Source organism: Oncorhynchus gorbuscha, linkage group LG02 (assembly GCF_021184085.1).
Source record: "Oncorhynchus gorbuscha isolate QuinsamMale2020 ecotype Even-year linkage group LG02, OgorEven_v1.0, whole genome shotgun sequence".
Lineage (NCBI taxonomy): Eukaryota > Metazoa > Chordata > Actinopteri > Salmoniformes > Salmonidae > Oncorhynchus > Oncorhynchus gorbuscha.
Genome location: NC_060174.1, coordinates 2,469,907 through 2,482,013, shown reverse-complemented (window position 1 = coordinate 2,482,013; position 12,107 = coordinate 2,469,907). Strand labels below are relative to the sequence as shown.

The 12,107-nt window shown below is 45.2% G+C and overlaps 1 protein-coding gene across 5 annotated transcripts in view; it reads right to left on the bottom strand.

Moving 5' to 3' along the window:
* Nucleotides 1-12,107, bottom strand: part of tmem131 (transmembrane protein 131) — an 80,561-nt gene that overhangs the window by 6,651 nt on the left and 61,803 nt on the right. For all 5 annotated transcript variants that reach the window (XM_046299617.1, XM_046299624.1, XM_046299630.1 and 2 more), the window contains 5 exons: nt 11,382-11,567; nt 5,695-5,844; nt 5,093-5,532; nt 900-1,090; nt 513-783 (listed from right to left, as the gene is read on the bottom strand). In XM_046299617.1, the coding sequence (XP_046155573.1) occupies nt 513-783; nt 900-1,090; nt 5,093-5,532; nt 5,695-5,844; nt 11,382-11,567 (1,238 nt within the window). The remainder of the gene's footprint in view (nt 1-512; nt 784-899; nt 1,091-5,092; nt 5,533-5,694; nt 5,845-11,381; nt 11,568-12,107) is intronic.

Genomic DNA, 12,107 nt, shown 5'->3' with positions numbered 1-12,107 from the left:
TAGGACACTGACCCTAGGGTGAGCTAGGACACTGACCCTAGGGAGAGCGTGGACTCTGACCCTAGGGTGAGCTAGGACTCTGACCCTAGGGTGAGCTAGGACACTGACCCTAGGGAGAGCGTGGACTCTGACCCTAGGGAGAGCGTGGACTCTGACCCTAGGGAGAGCGTGGACTCTGACCCTAGGGAGAGCGTGGACTCTGACCCTAGGGAGAGCGTGGACTCTGACCCTAGGGAGAGCGTGGACTCTGACCCTAGGGAGAGCGTGGACTCTGACCCTAGGGAGAGCGTGGACTCTGACCCTAGGGAGAGCGTGGACTCTGACCCTAGGGTGAGCGTGGACTCTGACCCTAGGGAGAGCGTGGACTCTGACCCTAGGGAGAGCGTGCACTCTGACCCGAACCCTAATGAACATCAATAATAAAAGGAATTGTACAAAGAGAAGATCCAATCTAAAGAACACAAGAGAATCCCTGACTGTTTGGCTGTTAAAGGTCAACATGTCTCCATTACCAAGTACAGAACAATCCGACGAGTTGAGATGGGGGTGAGACCCAGGTCTGGGTTTCTGCAGAGTCCTAGCTGTAGGGGCGGTGGTGAGAGCAGAGTGGATGAGGGCTTTGGATGTGAAGACCTTGCGTTGTTTGATCTCCAGGGCTGTGATGTAAGGGAGCTCCAGGGAACTAGATTGATCATTTGTGTTGGTTTGTGGCTTGTTGTTTTGGGGTTTGGTTTCCTCTTTCTCCAGAGTCACTGCTGTTCTGCCCTTCTTCTTCACTGGTTCCTAAACAGAAGAACAAGATATTCTCCCTATACCACCCCGTTTAAATTCTGCAAGAGTTAGTGAGTCTGCATGTGGTGTGTGAGTGTGTGTGTCGCTCTCTCTCTCTCTCGCTCTACCTCTTTGTTGCTGGCCTCTACATCAGGGTTGGAGGTCTCTGTGGTGGTAGAGGAGCTGTCGTCATTGTCTGCCAAAACATCCTTCAGCTGGTCTCCCGGAGGTGGTTTTCCCTTTGCTCTCCTCTCCTTCTCCGCTCTCTTTCTCTGAGCATTAGTTTTACCTCTCAGCTGCTTTCCTTTAGAGTCTAGCACTACAGGACAACACAAATACACAACTACAGTCACAACTACAGTCACAACTACTACAGAACACCACAACTACAGTCACAACTACTACAGAACACCACAACTACAGTCACAACTACTACAGAACACCACAACTACAGTCACAACTACTACAGAACACCACAACTACAGTCACAACTACTACGGAACACCACAACTACAGTCACAACTACTACAGAACACCACAACTACAGTCACAACTACTACAGAACACCACAACTACAGTCACAACTACTACAGAACACCACAACTACAGTCACAACTACTACGGAACACCACAACTACAGTCACAACTACTACGGAACACCACAACTACAGTCACAACTACAGTCACAACTACTACAGAACACCACAACTACAGTCACAACTACTACAGAACACCACAACTACAGTCACAACTACTACAGAACACCACAACTACAGTCACAACTACAGTCACAACTACTACGGAACACCACAACTACAGTCACAACTACTACAGAACACCACAACTACAGTCACAACTACTACGGAACACCACAACTACAGTCACAACTACTACGGAACACCACAACTACAGTCACAACTACAGTCACAACTACTACAGAACACCACAACTACAGTCACAACTACTACAGAACACCACAACTACAGTCACAACTACTACGGAACACCACAACTACAGTCACAACTACTACAGTCACAACTACTACAGTCACAACTACAGTCACAACTACTACAGAACACCACAACTACAGTCACAACTACTACAGAACACCACAACTACAGTCACAACTACTACAGTCACAACTACTACGGAACACCACAACTACAGTCACAACTACAGTCACAACTACTACAGTCACAACTACTACAGTCACAACTACTACAGAACACCACAACTACAGTCACAACTACTACAGAACACCACAACTACAGTCACAACTACTACGGAACACCACAACTACAGTCACAACTACTACAGAACACCACAACTACAGTCACAACTACTACAGAACACCACAACTACAGTCACAACTACTACAGAACACCACAACTACAGTCACAACTACTACGGAACACCACAACTACAGTCACAACTACTACGGAACACCACAACTACAGTCACAACTACTACGGAACACCACAACTACAGTCACAACTACTACAGTCACAACTACTACAGAACACCACAACTACAGTCACAACTACTACAGTCACACCACAACTACAGTCACAACTACTACAGTCACAACTACTACAGAACACCACAACTACAGTCACAACTACTACGGAACACCACAACTACAGTCACAACTACTACGGAACACCACAAATACAGTCACAACTACTACAGAACACCACAACTACAGTCACAGCAGCATGTTTGGTTACAAAGGGCTTGTGCGTACCAACAGTACCAACAGTACCTACAGTGTAGGTACACATCAGGGAGTATTCATACCCCTCCACTTTTGACACATTTTGTTGTGTTACTGCCTGAATTCAAAATTGATTCAATGTTTTTTCACACAATACCCCACAATATCTCATTTATACCGATCAAAAATATAAACACAACATGTTGTGTTGGTCCCATGTTTCATGAGCTGAAAAATAAAAAAAACAATATATATTAAAAAATAAGATTCCATACACACAAAAAAGCTTATTTCTCTCAAATGTTGAACACAAATTTTGTTACATCCTTATTAGTGAACATTTTTCCTTTGCCAAGATAATTGATCCACCTGACAGGTGTGGCATATAAAGAAGCTGATTAAACAGAATGATCATTGCACAGGTGCACCTTGTGCTGGGGACAATAAAAGGCCACTTTAAAATGTGCAGTTTAGTCCCACAACACAAGGCCACACAAGGCCACTGATGTCTCAAGTTTTGACAGAGCGTGCAATTGGCATGTTGACTGCAGGAAGTTCCACCAGAGCTGTTTCCAGAGAATTTAATGTTCATTTCTCTACCATAAGCCACCTCCATTTTTGAGAATTTGGCAGTACGTCCACATGGCCTCACAACCGCAGACCATGTGTAACCACGCCAGCCCAGGACCTCCACATCTTGCTTCTTCACCTGTGGGATCGTCTGAGGGGGGGGTAAAATATTTTAAATTGTTGCATGTTGCGTTTATATTTCTGTTCAGTATACAGTAGTCACACCCAAGTCAATACTTGGGCAGTAATTACTTTCTGGGTAAGTCTCTAAGAGTGATTACAGCTGTGAGTCTTTCTGGGTGAGTCTCTAAGAGTGATTACAGCTGTGAGTCTTTCTGGGTAAGTCTCTAAGAGTGATTACAGCTGTGAGTCTTTCTGGGTGAGTCTCTAAAGATCTTTCCACACCTGGATTGTGCAACATTTGCCCATTATTCTTTTCAAAATTCTTCAAGCTCTGTCAAATTGGTTGTTGATCATTGCTAAACAACCATTTTCAGGTTGTGCCATAGATTTTCAAGTAGGTTTAAGTCAAAACTCGGCCACTCAGAAACATCAACTGTCTTATTGGTAAGCAACTCCAGTGTAGGTTTGGCCTTGTGTTCCAGGTTATTGTCCTGCTGAAAGGTGAATTCATCTCCCAGTGTCTGGTGGAAAGCAGACTGAACCAGGATTTCCTCTAGGATTTTGCCTCTGCTTAGCCCCATTCCTTTCCTTTTTTTATCCTGAAAAACTCCCCAGTCGTTAACTATTGCAAGCATTTCCATAACATGATGCAGCCAACACTACTGTGCTTAAAAATATGGAGAGAGTGGCACACAGTAAGTGTTGTATTTGTCCCAAACATAACACTCTGTATTCAGAACAAACAGTTAATTGGTTGAACACATTTTTTGCAGTATTACTTTCATGCCTTGTTGCAAACAGATTGCCCAGCAACAGCCCCAAAACATCACTGCTCCAGAGGAGATCTGCATGGAGGAATGGGCCAAAATACCAGCAACAGTGTGTGAAAACCTTGTGAAGACTTACAGAAAACGTTTGACCTCTGTCGTTGCCAACAAAGGGTATATAACAAAGTATTGAGATACATTTTTGTTATTGACCAAATACTTATTTTCCACCATAATTTGCAAATAAATTCATTAAAAATCCTACAATGTGATTTTCTGGATATTTTTTCTCATTTTGTCTGACTTAGTTGAAGTGTACCTATGAAGAAAATTACAGGCCTCTCTCATCTTTTTAAGTGGGAGAACTTGCACAATTGGTGGCTGACTAAATACTTTTTTTGCCCCACTGTATTCCACTTTGGTATTGTGTGCAGGCCAGCAACAACAACAAAAAGTGATCTACTGTAACAACAAAATGTGGAAAAAGTCAAAGCGTGTGAATACTTTAAGGCACCAGGTATAGAACCAAGACACTGTGTCTATTACTCTGGTCAGCCCCATCCATCATGGGTATAGAACCAAGACACTGTGTCTATTACTCTGGTCAGCCCCATCCATCATGGGTATGGAACCAAGACACTGTGTCTATTACTCTGGTCAGCCCCATCCATCATGGGTATAGAACCAAGACACTGTGTCTATTACTCTGGTCAGCTCCATCCATCATGGGTATAGAACCAAGACACTGTGTCTATTACTCTGGTCAGCCCCATCCATCATGGGTATAGAACCAAGACACTGTGTCTATTACTCTGGTCAGCCCCATCCATCATGGGTATAGAACCAAGACACTGTGTCTATTACTCTGGTCAGCCCCATCCATCATGGGTATAGAACCAAGACACTGTGTCTATTACTCTGGTCAGCCCCATCCATCATGGGTATAGAACCAAGACACTGTGTCTATTACTCTGGTCAGCCCCATCCATCATGGGTATAGAACCAAGACACTGTGTCTATTACTCTGGTCAGCCCCATCCATCATGGGTATAGAACCAAGACACTGTGTCTATTACTCTGGTAGAGTAATAGTACCATTGTTCTGTGTAGAGTAATGCTACCATTGTCCTGTGTAGAGTAATGGTACCATTGTTCTGTGTAGACAGAGAAACGTTGTGTTCCTGTAGAGGTGGTGATTCAGGTCTGTCCAGGTCGTTATCCATGGCCCCCAGGAGGCTGGCGTAGTCTGGGGCCTCTCCCCCAGAACAGTGCCTTCTGTGGGGCAGAGACGACCCTGACCCAGGGCCCCCGTTCTGGAGGTCCAGGAGTCCTCCACCCTGCTGCCTCTTGGAGCTCCGCGCCTTCCGATTGGTCAGCTGACAGGAAACCTGGGCGCCATTGGCTAGCTGGGAGGAAGAGAAGGTGGAGGAGGCTTGCATAGTTGATCGATCAAAGTCCATCCTGGCTCTCTGTCTATCAAGGTCTACGGAGGCTCTGTTGTTTCGGCTCCCGACTCGGGACACCTCGCTACCAGAACCATACATCCCCCTGGTCGGGTTCTGGTGGGCGTCGCTGAAATCATTCAAGCTAAAAGGACAAATAATAGTGGAGAGGTTACACGTTTAGAAGATGTAACAGGTCTCTCCACAAGAGGACCATTATATACCTCCATACGGGTGGGCTATCTGTGATGAAAGACACTTTAATGACAAACACATCTATCTTCTACAAAGAGGTAGTCGGACTTACTTAGCATCACTTGAAATGCGTACTATTTCCCTGAGATCGAAGGGTCTGCCCGTCTCCATGGTAGAGTCCAGAGACAGATGTCTCTTAAAGGGCTCCCAGATCCCCTGGGCTTCCAGGTAGGCTATAGCAATCACCAGCAGGAACATGGAGCTATGGAGGAGAAGAGCCATGTTAACAGGGAGCTATGGAGGAGAAGAGCCAGGTTAACGGGGAGCTACAGAACAGAGAGAAGAGCCATGTTAACAGGGTGCTACAGAACAGAGAGAAGAGCCATGTTAACAGGGAGCTACAGAACAGAGAGAAGAGCCATGTTAACAGGAAGCTACAGAACAGAGAGAAGAGCCATGTTAACAGGGTGCTACAGAACAGAGAGAAGAGCCATGTTAACAGGGAGCTACAGAACAGAGAGAAGAGCCATGTTAACAGGGAGCTACACAACAGAGAGAAGAGCTACAGAACAGAGAGAAGAGCTACAGAACAGAGAGAAGAGCCATGTTAACCGGGAGCTACAGAACAGAGAGAAGAGCCATGTTAACAGGGAGCTACAGAACAGAGAGAAGAGCTACAGAACAGAGAGAACTTTGCTCCGTTCTTCTTTCCCTCAAACCTGACTATTCTCCTTGTCCCTGCCTCTGAAAAACATCCCCACAGCATGATGCTGCCACCACCATGCTTCACCTTAGGGATGATGCCAAGTTTCCTCCAGACGTGACGCTTGGCATTCAGGGCAGAGTTTAATCTTGGTTTCATCAGACCAGAAAATCTTGTTTCTTATAATCTGAGAGTCCTTTAGGTGCCTTTTGGAAAACTCCAAGTGGGTTGTCATGTGCCTTTTAAAACTTCTTTGGGCAGTATTTTGATGTCCGGATGAAAAGCCCAAAGTAAACTGCCTGCCACTCAGACCCAGAAGCTAGGATATGCATATGATTGGTCGATTTGGACAGAAAACACTATACAGTTTATGATTGGTAGATTTTGATAGAAAACACTCTAAACACTAAATCCATCCAGGAAGTGGGATTTTTTTTAAGCGAGTGGTTTTCCATTGAAAGCCTATTGACTATGTAATGGGTTAGGGTCCAGATTGCAGTTCCTATGGCTTCCACTAGATGTCAACAGTGTTTAGACATGGTTTCAGGCTTGTTTTCTGAATATAACCTTTCTGTCAGTGGACTGGAGAATCATGCAGTACTGGTTTGCGTGCGTGACTGTGTGTGCACCCTTTGTTCTTTTTCCTTTCTATTGAATATTGCCCGGTTGAAAAATGATCCATTATTTAGATAATTGACAGCCTGAGGATTAATTATAAACATCATTTGACATGTTTCGATGAACTTTGCCGGTACTATTAGGATGTATTTGTCTGCATGTTTTGACCGCCTTGGAGCCAGTGGATTACTGAACAAAACGCACCAACAAAACAGAGTTTTTGGGATATAAAGAGGGACTTTATCGAACAAAAGGACCATTTGTTATGTAGCTGGGACCCTTGTGATTGCAACCAGATGAAGATCTTCAAAAGGTAAGTGATTTATTTTATTGCTATTTCTGACTTTCGTGACTCCTCTGCTTGGTTGGAAAATGTTTTTATGCTTTTGTGTGCAGGGCACTGTCCTCAGATAATAGCATGTTATGCTTTCGCCATAAAGCCTTTTTGAAATCTGACAAAGCGGCTGGATTAACTTCTTTGGGATTGGGGTGCAGTATTGAGTAGCTTGGATGAATAAGGTGCCCAGAGTAAACTGCCTGCTACTCAGGCCCAGTTGGTAATATATGCATAGTATTAGTAGATTTGGATAGAAAACAGTCTGAAGTTTCTAAAACTGTTTGAATGATGTCTGTGAGAATAACAGAACTCATATGGCAGGGAAAAACCTGAGAAAAAATCCAACCAGGAAATGGGAAATCTAAATTTTGTAGTTTTTCAACTCATGCCCTATCGAAGATACAGTGGGATATTGGTCATATTGCACTTCCTAAGGCTTCCACTAGACGTCAACAGTCTTTAGAATCTTGTTTGATGCTTCTAGTGTGTAGTGGGGGCTCATAAGGGCTGTTTGTCCCATGAGTCCCATGAGCTCGTGACGCGCGTTCATATGGAAGTTACCCCTCGTTCCATTGATTTCATACAGACAAAGGAATTCTCCGTTTGGAAGATTTATGATAAAAACATCCTAAAGATTGATTCTATACTTAGTTTGACATGCTTCTACGAACTGTAATATAACTTTTAGTCTGAACTTTCGCATGGACTTGCCGGCGCGTCGTTATTTTGGATTGTGTACTAAACGCGCAAACAACGAGGCATTTGGACATAAATGAGGGACTTTATCGAACAAATCAAACATTTATCGTGGAACTGGGAATCCTGGGATTGCATTCTGATGAAGATCATCAAAGGTAAGTGAATATGTGTAATGCTATTTCTGACTTCTGTTGACTCCAAAACATGGTGGATATCTGTCTGGCTGTTTTATTGTCTGAGCGCCGTACTCAGATTATTGCATGGTGTGCTTTTTCGGTAAAGCTTTTTTGAAATCTGACACAGCGGTTGCATTAAGGAGAAGTGGATCTAAAATTCCATGTATAACAGTTGTATCTTTCATCAACATTTATAATGGCTCTCTGCAAAATCACCAGATGTTTTTGGAACTACTGAACATAACGCGCCAATGTATACTGAGATGTTTTGATATAAATATGAACTTTATCAAACAAAACATACATGTATTGTGTAACATGAAGTCCTATGAGTGTCATCTGATGAAGATCATCAAAGGTTAGTGATTCATTTTATCTCTGTTTCTGCTTTTTGTGCCTCCTCTCTTTGGCTGGAAAAATGGCTGTGCTTTTCTATGACTTGGCTCTGACCTAACAATAGTTTGTGGTGCTTTCACAATAAAGCCTATTTGAAATCGGACACTGTGGCTGGATTTACAAGAAGTTTGTCTTAAAAATGGTGTAAAATACTAGTATGTTCGAGGAATTCTAATTGTGAGATTTCTGTTGTTTTGAATTTGGCGCCCTGCACTTTCACTGGCTGTTGTTGAGGTGGGACGCTAGCGACCCAAATATCCCAGAGAGGTTAACAAGAACTTAATATTTTAACCGACATATAACACTTATATTTTCATGAATGTTTATTATTACTAATTATGTCTTTGAATTTGGTGCTCTGCAATTTCACCAGATGTTGTCGGGGTGGGTCGCTAGCAGCACGCCTTGCCCAAAGAGGATTTATGAGGAGTGGCTTCCGTCTGGCCACTCTACCATAAAGGCCTGATTGGTGGAGGGCTGCAGAGATGGTTGTCCTTCTGGAAAGTTCTCCCATCTCCACAGAGGAACTCTGGAGCTCTGTCAGAGTGACCATTGGGTTCTTGGACACCTCCCTGACCAAGGCCCTTCTCCCCCGATTGCTCAGTTTGGCTTGGCAGTCACCTCTAGGGAGAGTCTTGGTGGTTCCAAACTTCTTCCATTTAAGAATAATGAAGGCCACTGTGTTCTTGGGGACCTTCAATCTCGGGACATATATTGTGCCTCGACACAATCCTGTATCGGAGCTCTACGGATAACTCGACCTCATGCCTTTCCAAATCATGTCCAATCAATTGAATTTACCACAGGTGGACTCCAATCAAGTTGTAGAAACATCCCATGGAAGATCAATGGAAACAGGATGCACCTGAGCTCAATTTAGTGTCACATAGCAAAGGGTCTGTAAATAATTAGAGTCAGCTACGCTCCACAACCAGCATTTCAGGGCTGCAGTGCCCTCAGCTATAACCCTGATTGCAGTTCCTATGTCTTCCACTAGATGTCAACAGTCTTTAGACATGGTTTCAGGCTCGCCCTCGTTAGGCTGCAACACACCTGGGGCCTCATTTATAACCATAAGGTTCTGTTTTAGTCAGCACAGGTGAAGCTACTGGCCGGACGCCGGAGGCTGAGCTCACTGGACATTTGGTGGAATCTCACGAACATTGTCTTACGACTGCAGAAAAGCAGGAAAGGACAGAATCGCCTTGTAAACTGGATAGCAAGCCCAGCTATTTAATCTTCTAGGTTAAGTTCATCTTCTGTGTGTTGAACCTCATGTTGCAGCCTAGCCTGGTTTAAGCCTCTGTGTGTTGAACCTCATGTTGCAGCCTAGCCTGGTTTAAGCCTCTGTGTGTTGAACCTCATGTTGCAGCCTAGCCTGGTTTAAGCCTCTGTGTGTTGAACCTCATGTTGCAGCCTAGCCTGGTTTAAGCCTCTGTGTGTTGAACCTCATGTTGCAGCCTAGCCTGGTTTAGCCTCTGTGTGTTGAACCTCTGTGTGTTGAACCTCATGTTGCATGTTGCAGCCAGCCTGGTTTAAGCCTAGCCTGGTTTAAGCCTCTGTGTGTTGAACCTCATGTTGCAGCCTAGCCTGGTTTAAGCCTCTGTGTGTTGAACCTCATGTTGCAGCCTAGCCTGGTTTAAGCCTCTGTGTGTTGAACCTCATGTTGCAGCCTGGTTTAAGCCTCTGTGTGTTGAACCTCATGTTGCAGCCTAGCCTGGTTTAAGCCTCTGTGTGTTGAACCTCATGTTGTAGCCTAGCCTGGTTTAAGCCTCTGTGTTGAACCTTATGTTGCAGCCTAGCCTGGTTTAAGCCTCTGTGTGTTGAACCTCATGTTGCAGCCTCCTGGTTTAAGCCTGGTTTAACCTCATGCAGCCTCTGTGTGTTGAACCTCATGTTGCAGCCTAGCCTGGTTTAAGCCTCTGTGTGTTGAACCTCATGTTGCAGCCTAGCCTGGTTTAAGCCTCTGTGTGTTGAACCTCATGTTGCAGCCTAGCCTGGTTTAAGCCTCTGTGTGTTGAACCTCATGTTGCCTCTGTGTGTTGAACAGCAGCTTAACCTGGTTTAAGCAGCCTCTAGCCTGGTTTAAGCCTCTGTGTGTTGAACCTCATGTTGCAGCCTAGCCTGGTTTAAGCCTCTGTGTGTTGAGCCTGGTTTAAGCCTCTGTGTGTTGAACCTCATGTTGCAGCCTAGCCTGGTTTAAGCCTCTGTGTGTTGAACCTCATGTTGCAGCCTAGCCTGGTTTAAGCCTCTGTGTGTTGAACCTCATGTTGCAGCCTCGCCTGGTTTAAGCCTCTGTGTGTTGAACCTCATGTTGCAGCCTAGCCTGGTTTAAGCCTCTGTGTGTTGAACCTCATGTTGCAGCCTGCCTGGTTTAAGCAGCCTAGCCTGGTTTAAGCCTCTGTGTGTTGAACCTCATGTTGCAGCCTCTGTGTGTTGAACCTCATGTTGCAGCCTCTGTGTGTTGAACCTCATGTTGCAGCCTCGCCTGGTTTAAGCCTCTGTGTGTTGAACCTCATGTTGCAGCCTGGTTTAAGCCTCTGTGTGTTGAACCTCATGTTGCAGCCTGGTTTAAGCCTGGTTTAAGCAGCTCTGGTTTAAGCCTCTGTGTGTTGAACCTCATGTTGCAGCCTAGCCTGGTTTAAGCCTCTGTGTGTTGAACCTCATGTTGCAGCCTAGCCTGGTTTAAGCCTCTGTGTGTTGAACCTCATGTTGCAGCCTAGCCTGGTTTAAGCCTCTGTGTGTTGAACCTTATGTTGCAGCCTAGCCTGGTTTAAGCCTCTGTGTGTTGAACCTCATGTTGCAGCCTAGCCTGGTTTAAGCCTCTGCCATTCTGCTAGCCACGCCTAGCAAGTCGTTACATAGTATACCTCATGACGAGGGAGACGATGACGTATAGCTCCAGCTCCCAGGAGGGTCTGGGGAGGGTCTCTGTGCAGGAGGCCAGCATGTGAAAAGGCAGAGAGGCGTTCAGGACAAACACAAACTCTGACCCTCCCTCCGTCACTAGCTTCAGCTCCCGGATCACTCTGGATGACGTGAAGTCCGGTGTAAACCTGGGATAGAGACAGACAGGAAAGGAGATTGCAGTCGGCCAGTGAATAGGGGCTACCTGCTACAGACATACATAGAGGTTACGCTGTTAAAACCTGCCACAGTCTCTAAACACACAGTACACAGGCTTCTCTTGTCTTCTCGTTCCTGTGCAGGTTAACTCTAACATTTTTTCCTGTGCAGCTTAACCATAACCTAACCCTTTTCTTGTGCAGGTTAAATGACATTTGGTGTGATACTGCAGGACAATAAGATAGAGAATGGCTTGCTGACATCTGTGAACAACAAGACTCTCACAATAATTAATGTGCCTAAAATAAGGAAGTACCTGGTTACAAGGCCTCTAATCATATTTTGACCCATTTCAGTTCGGTAGACCAGAGCGCCTCTCGGTTCAGCAGACCAGAGCGCCTCTCGGTTCAGTAGACCAGAGCGCCTCTCGGTTCAGCAGACCAGAGCGCCTCTCGGTTCAGCAGACCAGAGCGCCTCTCGGTTCAGGACCAGAGCGCCTTCAGCAGACCAGAGCGCCTCTCGGTTCAGCA